Raw genomic sequence first — 25,982 nt, 5'->3', positions numbered from 1 at the left:
ATGAAATATTTTATATCATAAGATTAAATAACATGCTAATATAGCTATATTAGCTATACTTTTAGTTTTATAAGATATTGTGTTGAATTTTTTCTAAGAATACCATTAATTTTATGACTATTTTATTTTGATCAAACATCAAATGCATTAAATATTTTTATTTCTTTGTACTTTGTTCTCTGTATATGGTTTGAATAAAAAAAATATGTTAATACTTTATTATATCTAATATTCCATATGAAATATTTTATATCATAAGATTAAATAACATGCTAATATATATATATATATATATCCTTAAAAACATGAATTCCTAACTTGAATGCTAAATTACTATAATATCCTTCACTTAAGTTGTGACATTTCCAATGAATTGTGACTTTTCCGATAAGTTGTGACTTTTTTCAAAGGGTTGTGATTTTTCGATGAGTTGTGACTTTTTCAATAAGTTGTGACTTTTCCAAAGAGTTGCGACTTTTTCAATAAGTTATAACTTTTCCAAAGAGTTGTGACTATTCCAAAGAATTGTGACTTTTTCAATAAGTTGTGACTTTTTCAAAGTGTTGCGACTTCTCGAAAAGGACATGATCTTTCACATAAGACACAAAAAACATTTGTTCATACTACCCTTTGTTAACTATAAATAAAGGGACTTCCTTTCATTTTCCAACCACAATTTTTTCTAATCTTCTACTCTTCTTCTTCTTGCAATTTAAAATTTTTTGTGTAATTTATTGTCGTTTGAGTGAGTTCAAAGTTTAGCGGAATATGAGGTACCACTATCCGGATGAAGTAAGTCGTTCAATCCTAAGAGGGTATATTTCATAACCTCGAGTACTTGAGGAAAATAATATAATTTTGATGATATAATAATTATTTTTTGCTTAATATAAACATTAGTGTGTAATATTCCAATATATGAAGTTAACATGATGTAGTCTAAATGCATTTGTTTTTGTTAACAATTTCTGTTGTGATGTAGATATATGCTTCTGAAAATTATTTTCCAAACTTTAGAGAATTGTCACGATTTGTTTTAGATGCTCAAGACAAAAGAATGACTTTATTTATCAATGTTATTTATGTGATTTAGACTCCCAGGAAGTTTGCTTCAAAATAGTTATTACTATATAAACATTGCCTTTTTGTTTTACTTATTTTCTATTTCTCAATATTTCAGTATTTTAGACGAAGAAAATTTGATATGACTTGTAATAACGTCAATTGAAGTTTGTATTAGTTTAATTTTTATTATTTATTTAGTAGCTAATTTTATGAGATAAATATTTTCACTAATGCAAATATATATTTATATTTGGGTAGGTATTTGTATTTTAATTAAAGTATTATATATGTCACAAAAGTACTATCAAATTAACGAGATCTTCTAATTTGAAAATATATTATTTTATAATGTCCGAGTACTTTTTTTTATAAAACAAAACTCACAGCAAATGTGAAAATATGTGAATATATAAACTATAGTTGTTCTCTTCACATGTTCATATGACATCTAAACAATTTAACGTAGAATACACATGCAAAGCATATCTGGTTAGGTGAGAAGAAAAATACAAAACAAATATTGTCTGTAAGGTAATATTAGTGAGATAAGACTAATTACATGATTGAACCTAATCAAATTGAAATAAATATATACATAACTCATTTAACTAATAAATTTTTTCATTCATGATCTTTCACATAAGACACAAAAAATATTTGTTCAAACTACCCTTTGTTGACTATAAATAGAGGGACTTTCTTTCATTTTCCAACCACAATTTTTTCTAATCTTCTACTCTTCTTCTTCTTGCTTTTTAATTTTTTTTGTGTAATTTATTGCCGTTTGAGTGAGTTCAAAGTTTAGCGGATTATGAGGTACCACTATCCGGATGAAGTAAGTCGTTCTATCCTAAGAGGGTATATTTCATAACCTCGAGTACTTGAGAAAATAATATAATTTTGATGATATAATAATTATTTTTTGCTTAATATAAACATTAGTGTGTAATGTTCCAATATATGTAGTTAACATGATGTAGTCTAAATACATTTGTTTTTGTTAACAATTTCTCTTGTGATGTAGATATATTCTTCGAAAAATTATTTTTCAAAATTTAGAGAATTGTCACGATTCGTTGTTGATGCTCAAGACAAAGAATGACTTTATTTATCAATGTTACTTATGTGATTTAGACTCCCCGGAAGTTTGCTTCAAAATAGTTATTACTATATAAACATTGCCTTTTTGTTTTACTTATTTTCTATTTCTTAATATTTCAGTATTTTAGACGAAGACATGTTGATATGACTTGTAATAATGCCAATTGAAGTTCGTATTAGTTTAATTTTTATTATTTTTTTAGTAGCTAATTTTATGAGATAAATATTTTTATTAATGCAAATACATATTTATATTTGGGTAGGTATTTGTATTTAAATTAAAGTATTATATATGTCACAAATGTACTATCAAGTTAACGCAATCTTCTAATTTGAAAATATATTATTTTATAATGTTCCGAGTACTTTTTTTTTATAAAAAAAAACTCACAGCAAATGTGAAAATATGTGAATATATAAAATGTAGTTGTTCTCTTCACATGTTCATATGACATCTAAACAATTTAACGTAAAATACACATGCAAAGCACATTTGGTTAGATGACAAGAAAAAATACAAAACAAATATTGTCTGTAAGGTAATATTAGTGAGTTAAGACTAATTTCATGATTGAACCTAATCAAATTGAAATAAATATATACATAACTCATTTAACTAATAAAAAATTTCATTCATGATCTTTCACATAAGACACAAAAATTATTTGTTCAAACTACCCTTTGTTGACTATAAATAGAGGGACTTCCTTTCATTTTTCAACCACAATTTTTTCTAATTCTCTACTCTTCTTCTTCTTGCATTTTAATTTTTTTTGTGTAATTTATTTTCATTTGAGTGAGTTCAAAGTTTAGCGGAATATGAGGTACCACTATCCGGATGAAGTAAGTCGTTCTATCCTAAGAGGGTATATTTTATAACCTCGAGTACTTGAGGAAAATAATATAATTTTGATGATATAATAATTATTTTTTGCTTAATATAAACATTAGTGTGTAATGTTCCAATATATGAAGTTAACATGATGTAGTCTAAATGCATTTGTTTTTGTTAACAATTTCTGTTGTGATGTAGATATATGCTTCTGAAAATTATTTTCCAAAATTTAGAGAATTGTCACGATTCGTTGTTGATGCTCAAGACAAAAGAATGACTTTAGGCATTTATATGAATGACATCTAAACAATTTAACGTAGAATACACATGTAAAGCACATCTGGTTAGATGAGAAGAAAAATGCTAAACAATTATTGTCTATAAGGTAATATTAGTGAAATAAGACTAAATACATAATTGAACCTAATCAAATTGAAATAAATATATACATAACTGCATTGAACTAATAAAAATTTTCATTGACCTTCTTCATAGGTTTGCGTGAATAAGAGATGTTTATGACGATCCACATTGAACATTCACAAAAGAACCTGCAATATTATTTTTTGCTAAGCTTATTATTCAAATCTTCGCTTAAATAAGCAATATTATTTACCATAACATATATTTTTGAAATTGGTAATCACGTGCATCACACGTGTCAAAAAACTAGTATATATATATATATATATATATATATATATATATATATATATATATATATATATATATATATATATATATATATATCTAAAACAAAGAATTGGTCAAGCTAAATATTTGGCATACACTCAAACCTCTACTTAACAATCATTCGTTATAACAACATTTTACTGTAACAACCTAATTTTCTTTAGAACTAATTTTTTATGTTATTTTTTTGTCTCTATAACATTCTACTTATAACAGTGTAGACATTCAATATAAAAGTACAATATTCATAAAATTACATATCTATGATAATCTTACTCAAATATTAATCGAGTAATAATATTTTGTAAAAGATATATTACGTATAAAGATAAAATATTGAAATTTTTATGGCAATCGTTATTAGTGTCATGCACATAATAAAATTCAAGTATGAATATTTAAGAGAAAAATTGTATTTAAATGACGTCCATTATTTAAGGTCATAACCTCAAGAGGAAGTGTTGAAGTGTGTGACCATCTCATCTAAAAGCTTAAGTTGTTAGAGAGAACATACTTTTATTATTTGATTATATTCTCAACACGCCCCCTCACGTGCAGGCCTAATTTTTTTTTCATGGGCCAAGCACGTGGAAATTCTTTTTTGATTTGGGTGGCGGTGAGATTCGATCTCAGGACCTTTGCCTGCTCTGATACCATGTTGAAGTGTGTGATCATCTCATCTAAAAGCTTAAGCTGTTATAGAGAGCACACTTTTATTATTTGATTATATTCTTAACAGAAAGACTATTGGTGACCTTTTTGATACTGCTATTTTTTTCTTTTTTGTTCGTTCAATTTGTTTACGAGATTGAGTAAAGAAAAAAATAATACTACTAAAGAAACGTCACTTTAGATTTTGAATGCTTTTGAAATGTTTCAATGATATCTGGTCATTTTGCTATGAAAAAAACAATTAAATCTATGATAATTTGTATTAATCATTTAAAAGAACTTGTTCAATGTTCTTTGAATTATAATTATTTACTAAAAAGCTTTAATTTAGTAATATTAATTCTATTTTACAACATCATATACTATATGATATGATACACGTGCAACGCACGTGCCGTGAAACTAGTATATATATATATATATATATTAATTTAAATTAAAAATAATCTTAATTAATACAACCACTATATTAGATTTATTCAAAGTATGTACTGAATATTTTAAATTTGAATTTGAATTGTATCAGAATATAAATGAATGTGAATGAGAGATTACTAAATTCAATTTTTATCCGCTAAAACATATTATGTGTGATTATAATTATCTTAAAATTCAAATTAAAAAAATTAAAAATTGTTAAAGCAGATAATGTAGATAAATTGTTAAATTACAATATATTATATTAACTACAAAGTGAAAGATATATGACATATTTATTATACCGTCAAAAAATTTAGATTACAGAAAAGTTCCTATTTTCCAATGCTACAAAGTAAAGAGCATTAAAATTTTACATTTATTTTTTCAACTTCGATTTTTGATTTCTAATTCTCTAATGACTTTTACCATATATATGGATAAATTTTAAACAACAACAACAAACAATTGTTATTGTTTTTAAATTCAAAAACTTACTGATTATAATATTAATTTAGATAAATATAAATATAGAAAATAAAGAAAAGGGAAGAGCAAAAAACTACTATTTAGCCCCTAAAAAAAGGTGCTTTCCAGGATAAGATTAGTTATTTATTTTTTAACATGCAAATTCATATTTCAAATTAATTATTTAAACAATTTTGATAATGCTTTATATAATTAGTAGAAACAAAATAACAATATGTCCTTGTTTCTCTAGCTACACAATCCTAAATTATAGCATCACTAGAAAACTTGGCCGCGCTTCGCGCGGTTAAGAAAGATCTCTTTAGATTTACAAACTAATCATTTACTATTTCAAAAAATTAAAAGTATTTTAAAATAATTATATAATCTTCAAATCCAAATAAATTAGATTTTAATTTAATTTTAATTTGTTTAACCATTCATTACCTAAAACTTAGTTGTTAGAAACTAAAGTTCATTCAAAAAAAAAAGATTCCCTTAAATTTTCAACATCATTATTTGTGTTCTGGTGTAGTGACATTCTTTTGCTTAATTAAAAAAAAATTATATCTTAAAAAGAAAAGTATTTTGCACATAATCATGATATAGTAATAATGGTGTTCAATAGTTTCATTAAATTTCTACGATAGTACATTTTATAATTTTGAGAAAGTTGTATAAATATTTATTCGTTACAAATGCTTAGAGGTTTTGCCTATTTCAAGTTCTTACATAATTCAAATAAATTCTTATATTTAACTTCTTCTTTTGTTTTAAAAAAAAGTGATAATATTTACAATATAAATATAAACGCAAAAAATTTGCAGTTTAATAGAAAATATGCATACTTTTTTTATTTGTAAGTAAACTAAAGTACACATATTTGCTAGCCTCCTATGAAAGCTTAACAATAATATTTGAGACTTTATTCTTACAATAAGATGTACGAGCAGAAATGAAAAAAAAATTATTCAAAAATAAATCAAAACTAATTGATGGCAACAAATTAATTAAAAAATTACAGTTTCTATATTACATCGTTAGTTAATTAAACTTTAAAAACACTTCTTGAAGTTCAAATAATCTGCATATTATTCGGAGATCTGCAAGAACAAAAAGAAAAAGAATGAAGAATTTGAAGTTAGCTATAAGATAATATATGTTGAATTTTCTGAAGATACAACAATAATATGTTATGTTGAATTTTGTGGATATATAACGATTTAAGAAGACTCTTAACAGTAGAAGACAACTTATGATCACCACAACTCATTTTTTTAGCACCATCCAGGAACTAATTCATCATTGCATATTCTTCTAGTTTAGTATATTCGTGGTATACATAAATTTGTATGTAAGAATTCATTAAAATTATAATAAATTATGAAAGCGAACTCATGACTTAAAAATATAACAAATTAGTTCTAAATCATTAAACGTTAAATATATAATATTTAAATCATGGCTCCGACTTAATATCATGATATATATACCACTTGCTTTCACCTCCACACTCATAAAAATAAAATTGGATCTTCAAAAATACAACCTGAAAAAATATCAAAAGTTAGTACTAAAAACTTTAAATATTAAATACATAAAATTTAAATTTTGAATTCACCTATATCTCTTCATAACACACAACACTTGCTTTCACCACACAAAAACCCAAAAAAAATATTACCCACGCTATTGTTTTCAATCTATATGAAAAGTATTGAAATTTTCTTGATCCTCTTTTGTAAATCATAAAGAATCATTCTAATTTTATAATTACGATAATCAATAAAAAAAAAAGTCATAAGATAAAAGTCATTTAGTATTAGCAGATAATGAAAAAACTAAAAAAACATACAAATAAAACTAACAAAGAAAAACCTACATAAAAAACGACCTTGATATATTGGGAGGGATTATATAAATCACACAAGCCTCAATAAAAACTCCAATAAAAAAATCCAAATCCTTTCTTTTTATTTTTGAGAATTCATTTTTCTTTACCATTAAATATTTTCTTCGACAATCCACAAAGTCCCGTGCACTTTTAGTAATGGACTTCTATAAAGTGCAATAAAAAAGGATGTTCAAAGTGCAGTCATTGACTATTAATTTAGGAGTTATAATTGTCAAGAGTTGTGTGGAGTAATGAAAATAAAAACAATTAAACTTTTATTTTAAAGAACATAAATAAATGAAAAAGTAATAATTGACACATTCATTCATTTCTATATAACAATAAAATGAATAAAAAGATACTTTTTAATTACAAATAAAATTATGATAAAAAAATCATTCTTAAGATCCTACAATATATTAATATTTAAATTTCAAAAAAAATATTAATTAAAAAAAGGTACCTGATAAATGCCAATGATTCACAACAAACATGAGACAATTGATAAAAATAAAATAAAAATTTCATGATATATATAGCTCAAGATTTATAGGAGAAGATGAAAAAGTGAGGAGTTATATAAATTAATTTTCAGAAGTTAATGAAGGGACGTGGGGAGAGGAAAAGTTGATACACGGTTACAACTTGCAATTAAAATTTGCATTTACATGTGTGAAAGAGTTAACTAAATGTATAGGAGTTCCCTGGTGAATTAGTTAACTCTAGTTAAGTTTACAGGATTAGTTACATTATGCATTACATTGTTAGTAATGCAAATTACATGATTAGTTGTATTGTTAGTTACAATCAGTTAGAGGTAGTTTGTTAGCAGAGTCGGTTACAAGATTGTATAAATACATGTATTGAGCATTGTGAATAGCTAATGAAGAAAATTTTCTCTCTCTTTAACTTGTTTCCATCTTCTCTAGAATTCTGGAATTATGCACAGAATTCATAAATTCATCATGGCATCAGAGCAGGGCTCGTCTCACCCGATATTGGGACCCCCAAAATCAAAATTGCCCACGCACCAGATGCTAAGCACTGGGCGTGAGGTGGGGTGTTAAAGAATGACAAAAGTCCCACATCAGTGGTTAATGAGATGGGTGGACTCCTTATAAGGCTTGGGCAATCCTCCTCCCTTTGAGTTAGCTTTTGGGGTGTGAGTTAGGCCCAAACATAATTTAACAAGTCTCACCCGATATTGGGACCCCCAAAATTAAAATTGCCCACGCACTAGATGCTAAGCATTGGGCGTGAAGTGGGGTGTTAAAAAATGACAAAAGTCCCACATCGGTGGTTAATGAGATGGGTGGACTCCTTATAAGGCTTGGGCAATCCTCCTCCCTTTGAGCTAGCTTTTGGGGTGTGAGTTAGGCCCAAACCTAATTTATCATGGTATTAGAGCCATTCGAGCTTGCAATGAGAGATTTCCTTATCCAACAGTGGCATTTTTTAATGTTCTTCAACTTAATTCAGCTCAGTATCGAGCAATTTCTCTGTTTTCTTTAGCTGATTTTTTTTTAACTTTGATGGGCACCTCTGGAGCTGCTGCAGAGCATCAACTGGGCACTACCATGGCGGTTGCTACCATTGATCACTTACATCCTCTATACCTGTATCCTTCTGACGCACCTGGATCTCTGAGTGTTGGCATCATGCTAAATGGATCTGACAATTACACCTTGTGGAGCAAGGCAATGCAGCTTGCTTTGCTTGGAAAAAATAAGGTTGGATTTGTTGATGGAACTGTCAAGCGAACACAGTTCAGAGGAGATTTGACGAGATTATGGGATCGATGCAACGCGATTGTAGTTTCATGGATTCTCTGCAATGTAAGTAAGGATCTGCATAGTGGAGTACTTTTATGTTCTGATGCACATCTGATCTGGGAAGATTTGAAAGAAAGATTTAATAAAGTTAACATCTCACGAATTTTTCAATTACATAAAGAACTTTTCACTCTAGTTCAAGGTGTTGCTTCTGTCTCCATATACTATTCTAGGCTTAAGGATCTTTGGGATGAATACGACTCTATAATGCCTCCACCTTCCTGCAACTTTCCTAAGTCTAGGGATTTCTATAATCATTTACAACACCAATGCATGCTACAATTTCTCATGGGGTTAAATGACAACTATAACCAGGCTAGGAGTCAAATTCTCCTAATGCCCCATCTTCCTAGCATCAATCATGCTTATGCCATGATTAATTAGGATGTGAGTCAACAGTTAGTAGCAGGATCAAGTAGATTGATACCTGAAAATTTGATTCCTACTGCAATGTTCACTGCCAGACCTGCTTCAAGTCCTCAAAGGCCTAAGAAACCTTATAATCTTGATGCTGTCTGCGATTTTTGCCATATGAAAGGTCATCTGCGTATTGACTGTCTTAAGCTGTTGAACTGTGATTTTTGTCATAAGACTGGTCACCTTAAGCTAAATTATTATAAGTTGAATGGTTATCCTCCACACTACAAAGGCAAAAGAGAAGTTGTTGTGGCTGGAAACTCAATGTATGATGCAGGGTCAGTACATAGGCAGGACTCAATGACAATGGCACCTTATCAACAATGTCCACCTCTTTCACCTTGCTACATACCACCTCCACAACCCCAGGTTCAATGTTGCCCATGTTCACCCCTACACAGCATCAACAGTTACTTCACATACTGAATCAGTCATCCATAAATGACACACAGGGGACTGCTAATATGGTCGGTAATCCATCTTTATCTCAGCCTGTTTTGATAGATTGGATAGTGGATACTGGTGCCTCCCACCACATGATTGGTAATCCTCATTTGTTACATCATAAAGGCATGTTAGATAATGCAGGCCATGTCCAATTACCCACTGGTACCTCTGCCAAAGTCTCACACATTGGGGACGCCACATTGGAGGAGGTGATATTCTTAAAAATGTTTTATGTGTACCAGCATTCAAGTTCAATCTTATGTCAGTATCACATGTGACAAAAGACTTGAATTGTTGTGTCACTTTTTACCCAAAATGTTGTGTTTTTCAGGACCTCTCATCTGGGAAGGTGAGGGTGATTGGTAAGGAGAGGAATGGGATGTACACATTGTGTTTCCAAATGGAAGTCAAAGATAAAGTTCCACGAGGATGTTTAACAATCACACAAGAAGCTGATGGCAGTGTGTGGCATAAAAGGTTCTGTCATGTTCCCATGAATGTACTTAGGAAGATTCCTACTTTTCATTCTCTTGGTGACAAGTTTGCATTACATAATTGTGAAGTCTGTCCACTAGCTAGACAGACTAGGTTGCCTTTTACACATAGTACTAGCAAATCTTCATGTATTTTCCAATTACTACACATGGATGTTTGGGGTCCCTACAAAGTGGAAACTTTTGATGGAATGAGGTATTTCTTGACTATTGTAGATGATTACTCTAGATGGACATGGATCTTTTTAATGAGGCTCAAATCTGATGTTGTTGGTTTGTTGAAATAATTTTTTGTTGATACTGAAACACATTTTGCTATTAAGATCAAGAGGGTCAGGTCTGACAATGGATCTGAGTTTTTTAACACCAATTGTAATGCTTTGTTCAAACTTTATGGAGTTGTGCATGAAATTTCTTGTCCATACACACCACAACAAAATGGTGTGGTACATAGACACATTCTTGAAACTGCAAGGGCAATCAAATTTCAAGATGGTTTTCCAGACAGGTTTTGGGGTTTTTGCATTCATGCACCAGTATATGTACTAAACAGGATACCTTCCACTGTTCTAGCAGCTCTATCACCATTCGAAAAGTTGTTTGAAAAACCACCATCATTTGAGCACATGAGAACTATAAGTTGTTTGTGTTTTGCCACAAATCTTCCTAAACAGGATAAGTTTGGTCCAAGGGCTGTGAAAGTTGTGTTTATGGGTTATGAAACTACTCAAAAGGGCTATATGTTATATGATTTAGAGAACAAGAGTTTCTTTATCAGCAGGGATGTGGTGTTCATGGAGGATGTCTTTCCATTCAAAGATACTATGACTGATCAACAACATAGTTTGCCTGCTCACAAACAATTTGCTTTTGATAATTTAGTTACAACTTCTATTGTGCCAGTATCTCCTTCTCAATCTACTAGGATTGTGCCAGAGGAAGTTATCCAACTACAGGTTGATAAAGTTGCAACTTCTGTTGCACCAGTTGATGTTATTCCTGCAACCCCAGTGAGAAAATCTACTAGAGGTGTCAGACCTCCTATTTGGCATAAGGACTATGTCACAAAAGCTAGCACACGTGGATGTATTTACCCATTACTTCAGTTGTGAATTACACTAATTTGTCTTCTCACTACCAGAGTTTTATTTCTAAATTCTCTACAGATACTGAACCTACCAGTTACACAGAGGCATCCAAAGATACATAGTGAATAGAAGCTATGAAATGTGAGATTAAAGCTTTGGAAGAGAACAAGACATGGGCGGTGGTAGAACTGTCAAAAGGAAAGAAAGCTATAGGGTGAAAGTGGGTTTATAAAATCAAATACAATGCAGATGGTACTATAGAAAGGTTCAAAGCCCGATTAGTTGCAAAAGGATATAATCAGAAGGAGGTTTTTGACTATCAAGAGACTTTCTCACCTGTGGTAAAAATGGCTACTGTAAGGTCAGTGATTTCTCTTGCAGCTGCTAATCATTGGCCCATACACCAAATGGATGTGTACAATGCCTTCTTGCAAGGAGATTTGTATGAGGAAGTGTATATGGATTTGCCTGATGGTTTTAATAACAGACTTGGGAATAATCAAGCTTGCAGACTATTGAAATCACTATATGGGCTTAAACAAACTTCTAGGCAATGGAATATTAAACTTACTACTACATTGGTTACTTTAGGTTTTCACAAAGTACCAGAGACTATTCTCTGTTCACTAAGAAGAGTGATGGTAAACTTGTCATAGTTCTCATATATGTCGATGACTTACTACTAACTGGAAATGATTCTATCATGATGCATGAGACTAAAAAAGCATTACAGGCTGCATTCAAGATTAAAGACTTGGGAGAACTTAGATATTTTCTTGGTCTAGAATTTGCTCGAAGTAAGAAGGGCATTTTGATACATCAGAGGAAATATGCTTTGGAACTCATAGCAGACTTGGGGTTAGCAGGAGCTAAACCAGTCTCCACACCAATGGAACTGAACCAAAAACTCACTACCACTGAGTTTGACACTAACATACCATCTGGGAAGCAGGATCCTTCACTAGCAGACCCTACCAATTATCAGAGATTGATTGGAAGGTTGTTGTATCTCACCACCACTAGACTTGATATCTAATTTACAGTTCAATGTTTGAGTCAGTTTATGCACTCACCAAAGAAGTCACATATGGATGTTGCAGTTAGGCTGGTCAGATACCTGAAGTCAGCACCAGGGATGGGAATTCTGATGTCATCTCATGGAGGTAATGAACTAAAAGTCTTATGTGATGCTGACTGGGGTGCATGCATTAACAGTAGAAGATCAATCACAGGTTATCTAGTTCAGTATGAAGGTTCCCCTATATCATGGAAGTCAAAGAAATAACTCACAGTCTCTAGGAGCTTAGCTGAAGCTGAGTATAAAGTTATGGCTTCAACTGTCGCTGAGATAGTTTGGGTTGTTGGCTTATTTCAAGAACTTGGTGTTAGTATTTCACAACCTGTGTCTCTCTATTCTGACAGCACTTCAGCTTTTCAGATTGCTGCTAACCCCGTGTTCCATGAAAGAACAAAACACATTGACATTGACTGTCATTTCATCAGGGAAAAGATACAGGATGGGCGGCTTGTCACTACATATATTCCTTTTGCAGATCAGCCTGCAGACATTCTCACAATAGCACTTGGTGTCCACTCTCATTCTCATCTCATGTCCAAGCTAGGAATGAAGAACATCTTCATAGCTCCTAGCTTGAAGGAGGGTGTGAAAGAGTTGACTAAATGTATAAGAGTTCCCTGGTGAATTAGTTAACTCTAGTTAAGTTTACAGGATTAGTTACATTATGCATTACATTGTTAGTAATGCAAATTACATGATTAGTTGTATTGTTAGTTACAATCAGTTAGAAGTAGTTTGTTAGGAGAGTCGCTTACATGATTGTATAAATACATGTATTGAGCATTGTGAATAGCTAATGAAGAAAATTTTCTCTCTCTCAATTACATAATTAGTAATATATTAATATGTAATAAACAATAGATAGTTGTTGATAAATAAAATAACATCTTACTATGAAGCAGATAAAAATTAAATATACAATTTAATACGTGAAATTTAGGAAAAAGACTTACTATTATATAAAAATATCAAGATCCATCATTTTCCCAACACAAGAAAATTACTCCATAATAGAATTGGTACTACTAACGAAAATATTCTTCTCCATTATAAAAAAAATAGAAAAAATATTCAGGATGAATAATTCCACTATTTAATTAAAGTAGAAACTAGAATAATTTACAACATCAAATAACTAAAAAATAATAGAAGAAGAACTTAAAAAATATTCGAATTGTCTCCCCAGAAATAGAAATGGAAGCCTCTATTTAAAGCTGAAGGTATGTTCCTCTCAACCAATCAAAATTGATTGTTACTATTTTATTGCAATTTGGTTTCGGCAATTGAAAATTGCAAATCTCTCAATTAATTCCTTCTTTTTTCTTTTCTTTCAATTTGTGGGTCCCACGCAAAGGGAAACTTTTAACTACTCCCTCCGTCCCATATTATATGTCACCTTTTCCATTTGCACTTGCATTAAAAAATAATGTAATTTTACCGTTATGTCCTTATTTAATGTTTGCTTATGACAACTTTGTAATAAATGATGAAATGTTAGATTTCAAAAATATAAATGCATTTGGATGACTATTTAAATTTTAGAGTTTATTTTTGGAGTCAAATTTTTTCACCAATTGATCCAAAAAAAAAATTAAAAATCAAGTTTTTCCCACCTCAATTTTCTTATATATGTTGTGTAAAATATTTTTTTATATTTTTATATATAAATTCTTAAAGCAAACATGACAACATCACAAAATATTCAAATTTCATTACTTCAAATTGATCTAAATTTTCCTTTAAACTTTTTGAACTGCCATCTTCCTTGATAAAATTTGTTGAAGCTTCAACTTTCAAGATTATTTTTGAATTTTTTTTCATCTTTTATTTTTAATTTGTTTGTTGATATTTTATTTCAAAATCAAATTTTATAGAATAAGTAGTTAATTAATGAATGAAATATTCTCCCAATGAAATTAATTACTTGTAGATTTTTTAGGTTAGTCAAAGTGAATACATTTTCAAGATTAATTAATTAATCTATCAAAGGTATAATGCGCAAAAAATGATCATTTATGCATAAATTTTATAAAATGACATATATTGTGGTCCAACTATTTTTATAAAGAGGCAACATATAATATGGGACAGAGAGAGTATTGTTCTCCATCTTTCTTTCATTTCTTTCTTCTTTGATATTTCTTTCCTCTTTCAGCTTGTGGCCCGCCAAGAAAGATTTACCCAATTCTTTTTCCATATTTATAACTACTTCTTGTTCCTCTCTTATATAATTTTTTATTATCTTTATTTGTGTTGGATTTTTTCTTGTAAATTAGTACTTGTATTTCCTTTGCCGTATATCTCCTTAGTTGATGTTTCTTATTAAATTGTGGCATTTTCTGCAAAGAAAAATAAAAATGTTACTATTAAAATTAAATAAAAATTTAGTTTATAAATGATATTTTTCTCTTGTCAGACACCTATCTTTCATACATTAAGGATTCCATAGATTTATAGCCTTATTGTTTTACAAATATCTTTATGATTTAGACTTTTTATCTATAACATTATTGAGTTTGTTTTTCAAAGTTATTGCATGTTTATCTTTTAAAAGCTTACGCATAGTAATTATAGCTTTAAGTATAGTAATAAGCCAAATCAAGGGTTCGTTCAAAATCAGAAATGATTTTGAGTATCAACCACGCTCTGAGTGTAGGCTAAAGGCATGACAATTCATCGAGGAAGAAGAAAAGGTTACAGAAGTGTATTTTGCCTGTAGGAAAACTTGTTCAAATGATATTGTAGAAAATAATTGATAAATGAGTTACTTAGGGTAATTGTTTTTGATTCAATAGACATTTTTTTCTTCTAATTTTCCCATTTTTTTAACAACAAAGAGAAATCCAACAACAATCGACTGAAGATGAGAAGCTACACATATTCATCTAACTAGTGATCCATCATTTTGTGCTTAACGCTACAATAATGCCTGTGAAATTTAAAACTTTTTCCTTAAATTCCCACAGTTATGACTAATAAATCTGCTTTAATCTAAACTAAATGTTAGTATTCCCTTATTTGCGCTTTAAGCAGCTTTAAACTTCTCAAGCGTTGTGAAAGAATGAAAAATAAAGTAGGCAAAGCAATAAGAGCATAATATATGTCTTTATATAAAGTTAATCATTTAATTATGGCCAAGTAATATGTCAACCGTTACAAGTAAGTATATGATCTGACACATGTTATCGGATTCAGGCAAGTTTTTATTCGTAGTATTTAGCAGGAAAACATTTTTTAGTCATGATGTTGATTGTCCTTAATAGGATTATGAATTGATCGGTTTGGTTTGATTTTGTAACACCTCGGATTCTAGAAAGGCCTAAAAATGGGTAATGGGGAAGAACTCACAGATCAACACCTGGATCATGGACCCTCCACGGAGCTCTAGACGGGCCGTGAAAGGGACCACGGTCCATGTGGTGGCCCGTGGCAAGTCCCCCGAGACATGCTGAGCAAGGACCCCTCCCACGAGGGCCTTAACGGCCCGTGGGGAGGCGGACGGGTCGTAGTAACGCCCGTGTGGGGGAGGCAGAACCTACCCCAAAGTTAGCCTCCTCCCACGAACCCCTAGACCGGTCATGAAGAGGCAAACGATCGGTTAAGGTGGTCGTGAAGGGGCAAGGCAGCAGGAGGCCTCTCCCAAGGACCATGGCTTCCACAACGGCTCGTGAGGTCCTTGACGACTCCTGAAGGCCACCGTCGTCTGGTGGTTGCGTCAGCTTTAAGTCAGGGCTTTTGGGTATTTTTTTAAATTATTCTAGCCTATCACGATGCCGTTTTACCCTTATCTAGAGGTCCTATATAAGTGTTTTTGACCCCAAATTTCCCCAATAGAAATCATTCTCTCAATTTCCTAAAAGAAGAATAAGTCTTCCTCCCCAAAATAATTCTCTCTCTAGAAAGCTTGAAGAAGAAGGAGTCAACCTAGGGTTTCAAGTCAATCCTCCGATTCTACCATTAAAGGCAAGCTTTTGGCATTGATGTATGATAATTTTCATCCATGGAGCCCTTTCCTCCATGGAGTTCCTAAATTCTCCAATTTACAAAGTTAGAATTCCCCAATTAAGTTAGGAATTTTCTTCCATGTCATGGGTTCCTTTAAATGTTGATTTATTTAATTGATTTATGAAATTTTATGCATGAATTGATATAATCTCATGATTTAAAGATAAATCCCCATGAACTCATGCTTAACCCATGTTTTCTAGTTATTGATGATTGGAAGTGAGTTTTGAACTATGAAAGGTGAATTATGGAATTGATGAGATATGACGTAGATTGCTTTGAGAGTAAAAACATATATGTTGTTGTTGTGGTTAATTGTTGTGAAAGGATTGCTCACATAACTACCTCATGCATGAATGTGAAAGATTTTCTCACATAAAGGATTTAATGTTGAAAGGTCTTCTCACCTAAAATGAATCAAAGTCAAGAAGCTATCCTAAAGAAACTTAGCTTGAATTAGTTACTTAATTGTACCTTTCCATGGATGACATATGACTTAGCTTGGATTGACTAGATGACGTACGTTCCCTTCCATGGATAATAAAGACAAGTTAAGAAAATGACTATTCCGTGGGATTTACGCTTAGCACCGAGAGGATATTGGGATGGAAGCTCTCTCGTTAGTAGAGGCCAGATTTCTAGTAGCAATCTCCTTATCCCATACCTATGTGCCCCCATAGGGTGATTGTCTTAGATCGACATTAGCTAGTGGATCCACATAGCTAGAAGTTCATGGTCGTACATTGGCAAGTAGGACACCCTTTTTCGGTGTGAGGTAGACACCGAATTCCGTGTTGATAGCTCACATGGTCTTATATGTCGGGTAAAGGTAAATTTCCTACAATAATGAACTAAGGTTACTTCAAGAAGTATCTCACATGTGTTTTAAGATAATGTCTAATTGTATTGACCGTATTTTACGACTTGTGTCTTCTAGCCTTTTTATACCATGTTTTAGCTTGGTCATTGCATATCATGAAGATATCCCCTTTTAAGCATGTTTTCAAACGTTTTATGCATGACTATCATACTTGATACATGTTTGTACTAGCGCATACTCTTGCCTACATTTCCCCAAATGTAGGACCCGACCTTACAAATTCACACTTCTGTGGCTAGGGATTTCACATAGAAGATTGAAGATTAGCGAGTCCTCATATTCTGAGGACCGAACTTGATTTGCCTTTTTGGTTTTTACTTTCAGGTTTAAAACTTGATGTACGGGCTACGCCCCGGTCAATTTTTTGTACTAGATGGCTTTGAGACGATGTTTAGATTTTCGTTTTTCTATATAAAGCTTTTATATGTTGAACCTGTCTTGTAAATCATTTTATTCTATTATTTTGTATGATGAATGCTAAGTGACTTATATGGGGCCTCTCGGGGTCTTATACACCATGTTATGCCTAAGGGCTATCTAGGGCCGTGACATATTTTATATATTGTCAATTCTCAATTTTTATATACGCTAAACTTATAACCAAATAAATAAGATATTTTTTATCGATTTGTCTGTTTTGATCCTTCACGATTCGATTTTTTATTTAACCAATAAAAATGCTTATAAAATGAATATATGACTTCTCTAATAATTTGATGCTACAAGACAATAATGTAACTTTTTAAAAGCACTCATAAAAGTAGAAACAATAATAACCATCATGAAGAGAGCTATACAAGTGCAACACTAAGAGAAATTAAGAGGAATATGATTCTTACTTTAGGTTTTAATGTTTTGTATAATGTGAAGTTGTGAACTCAAAGTCATTGGGAAGATTGAAGTGTAAATTGAAGGCTTAAGGACAACAACAGTAATCAATAAAGTACTAAGATTAATATTTAATATTTATATAGGGGTAAAGTAATAAATTACTATAGTCTTAATAGATTATCGATTTATCCAATAACCCAATATTAAAAAATTTAAACCGAACCAAAACTCGATATTTTTTTAACAAAATCATTAAAACCCATTAACTCAATAGTAATAAATCAATAACATTTTTTTTCGATTCAATTTATTGATTAGTTCAATTTTCGCACACCTTATTTTTAACAAGAAAATGAGCATACCCCTGTTGTGCCAGGTATTAATCGGTGATAGCCATGAGATGATCTTCAGTTAGAGCCCCTCAATAGAAGAAACAAGAAGTATCTTAGAGGTCGTTTGGCAGGAAGTATTATGAAAAATAATCTATGTATTGTATATAATATTATTTTTGGTAGGAATTTTAGGCCTATGTTATACACCCTACATGACATTATAGGATATATAATTAATATCTTCAATTTGATGATATTAGTAATACAGTAATACATATGATTTAATACCATGAAATTAATTAATCTATGTAAAAACAAAAAAACCACAAATCCTTTTAATCATTTTATTTTTTCTTGATTTTAAATTTTATATTTGTACTAGTAAATTTATTTAAATAAATTAGCTTACAAATTTTATTATTTAGAGAGAGAGATTTGTTTGTTGCAAAATAAATTCAATACAAATCAACACAATATTTGAAATGTGAGTTGTTTAACATTTACTAATTGAAAAAACAAATATACCACAACATGACGTTTGTGATCTTAATTGAATGCATTATTTTGTTGATATATATTTAATTTTCTAATTATTTGTATTTTGAACAATTTATAAAATTGCATACTTATTAAAACTACAACTTACATTTTTTATGTGTAAACATAGATGATTTTTTCAATTGTAAATGTAGATGGACTATCTTTTTTAAATTGAAAATTGACGGTTTATGAGTGATAAATTTATTAAGATGACAATTATTTACTCTCAAATAATTCAAGTAAGAAAAAAGCAAACATGATCACAAAATTATTCTTCTCCTAGCTAATTAGAAGGCCACAAAAACGATAATATTATCTAACAATTATATAGCTTGACCCTCTTACATAAAATAGAAAATCTCATAATAATTCAAGAATATAATTAGAAAGAAGCTTTTTGTAAAGTTTCAATCCAAACACAAGAATAAATGAGAATCAATGAACCATTCTCTTGATAAAAAATAAACCTAACATTACTAGTCCATGCATTACTAATCCACACGTTATTAATCTTTGTACCAAACAACACCTTAGTGTTCAATAGTTAACATACCAAGTATAAAAAGTAATATCTAACCTATATATACAATATCATTTTCCAGAAAACCCTTGGTCACACCCCCTCTGCAAATGGTGGAAACTGAAGCGAGGCAGCAAAAGCCTCTCACCAAGCTGCTGCCAGCTGAAAACTTAAAGATGGAGGACTGAGGTTCACTTGGAAATGTGTTTCATCAAGTCCAAGAAAGTGAATATGTCACAGGTAGAAAGTAAACAATGTCAGAAAAGCCTTAGTAGCACATTCATCATTACTAGACCATACCAGCCTACTTTTTTATTTCCTTCCAGGATCAACTAGCAAGAACACTTAGCAAGTTTTCATATGACCGTCCCATTTTTAATGGTTGCATTCTTCATTATGACGGTAATCCCGGACCTAATGTAAAATCCTTCTGCTGACCTATCAGCTTCTTCAACACCCTGAAACAACATCCATGCATCAGTTAAACTAGTATTAACTTCCGTGATGATTTCATACTTCAAAAGAAAGATACTTACTTCCTTGTTCAGAATAACCACATCTTTTCCTATCTTTGCATTCTTGTCAATTATGCAATTTCTTCAAGAAAATAGAAAGAAAAGCATGTCAAAGTCCTCTCAATGAAACCTTGTTAAAGTTTGGGCAAAGAACTGTAAACTACATTGGAATGAATAATGATACACTAATCAGAGGACCAGAGCTCAAAGTTTTCAAGCTGGTCATTCAAAATGGAAGTCTGAGTGGTCAAATTTCAATCAACAAGTGTGAGAAGTGAGTATGAGTTCAGTATAAAATCTTACTGTATCTTGGTGTTTGGCCCGACCCCTATTGGAACCTTTCCTTCTGCTAGTAGTGAAGCAATCTCAGATTCAGTTTGATAATAATCTGCACCCATCATCATGGTATCCTGAGAAGTGTTAAGACACATTCAGCCTATAAACAAGTAAGCACCAAATAGCTGTTTATGAAGAAAGCACCTGAGTGCTAAGATCATGCTTGTTGTTCATTACTCTACTATGCTAAAGTCCATACCTAGAGTACATCTTACCAGCTTATTTGCAGAAAGAAATCAAAACTGTAAATCATCCTTCCTACAACTAGTTTGATTGCACATTCACAGGATAGATGGTAACTGTTATGTGCCTTACACGTCTGTCATCTAGGTTTCTAAGTTGTCAGAATGCATCAGATGAATGCAGGATGTCGTTTTTAATTTAGTCCAAGCCCTAGCTCATAGAACTCTCCACCTAAAAACAGATAAGAAAAGCTTTCAATGAGAATATGAAAACATACCTTAAACTCAACACCATAGTCTAAGCGTGATCGTACACCAACTATAGAGTGCTGGATGTTGCATTCCCTCAGAAAGCAACCATGTGAAATTATTGCATCCACTATCTGACAATGAACAGCATTAACATGACAAGTTCATAGTACCCTGCAATCCTGGAAATTTTTACTACAAGTATTTATGTTAACTTGCATACCCTGCTTTTGTCAACTTTTGTAGGAGGTAAGAACCTAGCAGAAGTGTAGAACGGGGTCTTCGGGTCATTGAAGTCAAACTTTGGAGGCTACATTAAACAGGGAAAAAAGAGGAAAAATGCAATTTAGTAACAAGTTATTAATCAATAACTGAAGGTGGAGATTATGGTAAAAAAAAAAAAAATAACAATCAAATTCGCTGAGGATTACTTAAAATACTGCTACATATTTCAGAGTCCTTGCATCGACCGTCTAGCTCTTACTTTGAGTAATAGTAGAAGTAGTTAGATGGTAGTAAACATTAAGGTGCTCACCTGCTTTGTGAGGGCCAAGTTGGCATCAAAGAAAGACTTCACTGTTCCAATATCCTCCCAGTAATCATTAAACAAATATGCCTAATAAAATCAATCAGTCAAAATCTAAGTATACAATGAACAGCAAAATTTGTGAACTTCAAAAGGTTAGAAGTTGCAATTGAAAAAGTTACCACCAGCTATTACCTGGACATTGTGATCCTTCACAGCAGAAGGGATGATTTCAGAGCCAAAATCATTGCATGAAGGGTATGCTGACTTGAGAAGTTTTAGTAAAACATCAGTTTTGAATACATAAACACCCATGGATGCAATGTAAGGAAAATTGGACGCCTCTTGCTCAGATAGTCCGAGGATAGATGTGTCAACTTGCTGCAATATAATATTAGACATACAAAGCAAGTTATGTAGGAGAAGAGACAATGTGAAAGCAAGAGGGGCTGTAAGGGGATAATTAGTTAATAGCTAACTCCAATTTAAAAAGAATTTACAAAGTTCCAGCTGTGGAAGCCCAAATGTATGTACCATTGCCTTCAAAGCAGGGCCTTTGGGTTTCTCAGCAAATTGGATGATACGTCCTGTTTCATCTATTTTCATCAATCCAAAATCTGAAGCTCGACTGCCAAAAGAGAGGATGGAAGAGGGTAAAAGACAGAGAAAGAGAAAGGTCTTGATTAACTCCTTGATAGAGCTTAAAATGTTTGTTAGCTCTTATAGTGCATTCTAAATAGACAACATGACTGAAATCTAGAAGCAGATAACAGAAATAGACTTAAGGGAAACTGGTAAGTGTAAACTCTGTATGCTTCCAGATCTTTCAGTGGATATTAATCAGTGCTGGTGCTTAGAAGTTAATGAGGATGCAAGATGGGAAAATGTATCTACATTATTACTATCTATCCATGATGATGGTGATTAAAAAGATACCAGGTCCAGTTAAATAGTTAAAATTTCAAGCTTTCTACAGTTCTAATTTTCTCTCTTATTCTATTTCCTGGTCTGAAAGCCAAAATCATATTGAGGATTAATACAAATCATGATGAAATAGGGCCTTTTGCAATTATATCTGTAGATTGATATGTCAGATACAAAGTGCCACTTCAATTTTGAATATGCCTTCATATTCGAAACAACTGTGGTCATCATTTGCCACGCTGAACAACACTAAGAAGAACCTTTCAAAGAGTTCAGGGAGATAGAAAGCAATGCAAATAGTGTTTGGCTTCACATTAAATAAGCTATCAAGTTAAAAGAAAGATCAATCTCATACCCATCGTCCATTGGAACACATGAAACTGTAATATCAGCATTCGTGTCAATATGCTTCTGCAAGCACAAATATTATTCATTAGGCAAAATATATGAACACAGGGTTGGCGTAGGAAGCAATTGTTGTCATAAGTTGCTCATATACCTGAACAAAGTCCATGTAGTTCATTCGGTAAAGATGGTCACCAGACAAAATTATTATGTGCTCGACATTCTTGTTCTTCTGATTCTATGTCATTATTTTTTTTAAAAAAGGTCAGCATTTTTCCAAGGGAGCTTTATCAATGACCGATCTTATTTGCATACCTCAAATACCCATATAAATTGCCGCACAGCATCAGCAGTGCCTTGGAACCACATTTTTCCTGCATCCCCTGGAGTCTGGGTTGCAGCTAAAACCTGCATTTGAGAAAAACTTTTTTTATCTGTCGAGGATACATTTCAGTTATCTTCCCCATTTTGGGTTTTTCAATCTACCTCCCCCAGGATCCAAGGAGCCAGAGGGGAGGAAATTAACAAAGCTTTTACAATATAGACAGTCACCAAGCATCTCATAGAAGTGTTTTCTTAAAAGATATGATTAAACTTCTATGTCAAAATATAAGTAGCTTAAAAGAGCTCAAACTAAAAACTTCAAGTAACCAAAATGATCTTACCTCCACAAATCCATCTCCAAAACCCACTCCATTTCCAAAATTATACGTGCGGGCAAGGTGACGATTGAGGGAAAAGGAATTGAACTGTGTTAAGATGAAAATTTTCCGTATGCCACTGTTAATGCAGTTACTCATTGGTACATCAATTAGCCGGTAACAACCACCAATTGGAACCTGAAGAACAAAGCCAATAGTCACAGAATTTGAATGAAAACTGATAAGAGAATACATTCTTAAGGTTTAGTTGCAGTGAGAACAGAGAAGGGAATCCACACTTAGCTTAACTAGTCCTTTCTTTAGTCGTCAAAAATCTAGCTGAATTGGATTTAAGAACCACTACAATTTTTAAGACTGAAGTTGGTATGAATTGGACATGTTGTCAACCTCAAAAGACACATAATGGAGTAACAACCAAGATAAAAGAGAAGAGATATATATATATATGTGTGTGTGTGTGTGTGTGTGTGTGTGTTGTAACTCTTACAGCTGGTTTAGCTCTTCTGCTGGTAAGAGGAAAAAGACGAGTTCCAACACCACCACCTAGAATGACAGAGGCAACAGCTTTTGGGTCCGCAGTTGGTTGTTCCTCAAACATTGATTCTTCAAATGGCTGAAACCAATATGAATAATACAAATTAATCTTGTTCTTGATCATTCACTTTACTTTATCACGTAATTTCCTCTACTTACCAGCATCTCTTTGTTTATATCACGGGTGAGAACAGCAGACGTAACATTTCTACCCCTTTGTTGAGTTGTAAAGCTCTTGCACGACCGGACCCCAAAACCCTTGTTTATCAATCTTCTTCCACTAATCTTCTCTCCCCAAAATGCACTCTCTTGGTTGCAAATTGCCACTAATTGTGCAGTGCCCTTCATACTAGCACACAACGCATCCATTGCTCTACCAATTATTCACGTCACCCACGACATAAACAAGTACATTAATTCTAAAAAACAAAAAACAAAAGATTCCAACTTTACACAGGAAGTACCAAAAACAATTAACAAAAAGGTTACTATTTTACACGGCACCAGATTCCTGTACCAAAATATCAATTCATAGATTCCAACAGAACAAAATTCAATATCACACTTGCAACCCCAAAATATCAATACATAGATTCCAACAGAACAAAATCAAATAATTTACGTTACCCAAAACCCTTTTTTATTAAACTAGATCAGAAAACACTTAAATCATACAACTTTTTCAGAATCTATACTATATACTACTAGCATTTTTCTATATATATAATAAAAAAATAAACAGCTTTCTCAGTACCTGAATTAAGCTTTTTCAAACACCCAACTTTTCCTCAAAAAGTTTTCTGCAGAAAGTTTTTGGTACTTACAAATAAAATTATTACTAGGTTAGAGTGTGTTCATAACACAACACAGTGGGGTTGTAAAGTCTGTGGACTCTCTTGAGATTTACAGAGTCCAGCATATTAACGTGAATCAAACATTTAACACTCTCCACGTGTTACTTAAAAGTAGGAGAAACACAATAAAAATAACAGCAAATATTAAATATTTATGCACTATTCTTTTTGTTGAATCACCAGAAATAGTGCCGTTTGATCAGGTGAGATCAAAGATAAAATTGAAGTGGATATGCAATTTTAATTTTTTAAATTGTTAGTAATTATATCATGTGAATATTTCGTGAAAATTTAATCACTATTTTGGTATTTTCCTTAAAAATATATAGATATAAAATAGTAGACTATTTCTTTTACAAAATATAAGTTTGTGGGTCAATATTTGTATTTGAAAAATATGAGATGATTATATGAATTCGCTTAGACACCTCAACTAGATTACTACCTATTAGACACTCTAAAATTAACGAATATGTATCTATTGAACACAATGACTACTAGCTTTAAAAGTGTTGTGTGTGACGTTGTCTTGTAAAAGTCACGAATAATGATATGTGCCACATGGGCCCAATCTAACTATAAAATATGAATTTTCAATTTTGAAAAATGAAAAATCCAAAAGATTAATCAACAAAAAAAAGAAAAAAGAAAATACTCCCCCCCCACCCGCAACAAACCCATCAACCCACCCACCTAACCCTTTGTCCTTTCTTTTTCTTCCCAGTCACCCGCCATCCTCGACTCCTTCGGTGAGATCAAAATTTCTTTTCCTTCTTATAATAAACTAAGAGAATTAAGTCTAATATAGATAGTGAAAAAAACTACTCACTCTATTCGATTCTACTTGTCAAATATTTCTAGTTTGATTTATATTTTTCCTTATCATTTTTGACAAATCAAGAACGGACAATTTTTTTCCTATTATATCATCAATTTGTTAACATTGAGTTAATATCTTTGAAAAATGTAGTGAGTAAATATGTTTGAGACCCTATTAATTAATAGAGATAAAATAGTAAACTCAATATACCAATTATTGATTTCTTAATAGGTGTGCCAAGTCAAAATTTGTCTAATAAATTCAAACGAATGGAGTATCAAGCATGAGTATCTTAGTGGGGTGATTGTAGAGACGTTTGTGAAAAATAAATTGATGTTGATAAATCATTTCAAAATCGACGATAGAGAAAAACTGAGAGGACTCAAATCGATTCTATCGAATTTATCATTTTTAATAAGCTTAATA

General features: G+C 31.7%; 1 protein-coding gene across 2 annotated transcripts; it reads right to left on the bottom strand.

Annotated features, from left to right (window-relative positions):
- Nucleotides 1-19,531: 19,531 nt before the first annotated feature.
- On the bottom strand, nucleotides 19,532-24,791 carry LOC125833098 (glucose-1-phosphate adenylyltransferase large subunit 2, chloroplastic/amyloplastic). Of its 2 annotated transcripts, XM_049512245.1 has the most exons (15): nucleotides 24,637-24,791; nucleotides 24,042-24,255; nucleotides 23,836-23,961; nucleotides 23,352-23,525; nucleotides 23,002-23,094; nucleotides 22,841-22,924; nucleotides 22,697-22,752; nucleotides 21,952-22,045; nucleotides 21,613-21,798; nucleotides 21,427-21,507; nucleotides 21,115-21,201; nucleotides 20,921-21,025; nucleotides 20,428-20,534; nucleotides 20,146-20,206; nucleotides 19,532-20,067 (listed from the first exon to the last, which is right to left on the bottom strand). In XM_049512245.1, exons 2-15 carry the CDS (start codon nucleotides 24,249-24,251, stop codon nucleotides 19,966-19,968), a joined length of 1,566 nt encoding a protein of 521 aa, XP_049368202.1. In that variant the 5' UTR covers nucleotides 24,252-24,255; nucleotides 24,637-24,791; the 3' UTR covers nucleotides 19,532-19,965. The 2 variants fall into 2 exon arrangements, with proteins under 2 accessions (XP_049368202.1, XP_049368201.1); XM_049512244.1 differs by having other exon boundaries at nucleotides 19,920-20,206.
- Between the last annotated feature and the right edge of the window lie 1,191 nt (nucleotides 24,792-25,982).

The sequence above is a fragment of the Solanum verrucosum genome, unplaced genomic scaffold, assembly GCF_900185275.1.
Source record: "Solanum verrucosum unplaced genomic scaffold, falcon-dt-bn FXZP01000036.1, whole genome shotgun sequence".
NCBI lineage: Eukaryota > Viridiplantae > Streptophyta > Magnoliopsida > Solanales > Solanaceae > Solanum > Solanum verrucosum.
Note: the sequence above shows the minus strand (reverse complement) of the source record. Positions and strands in the feature narration are given on the sequence as shown.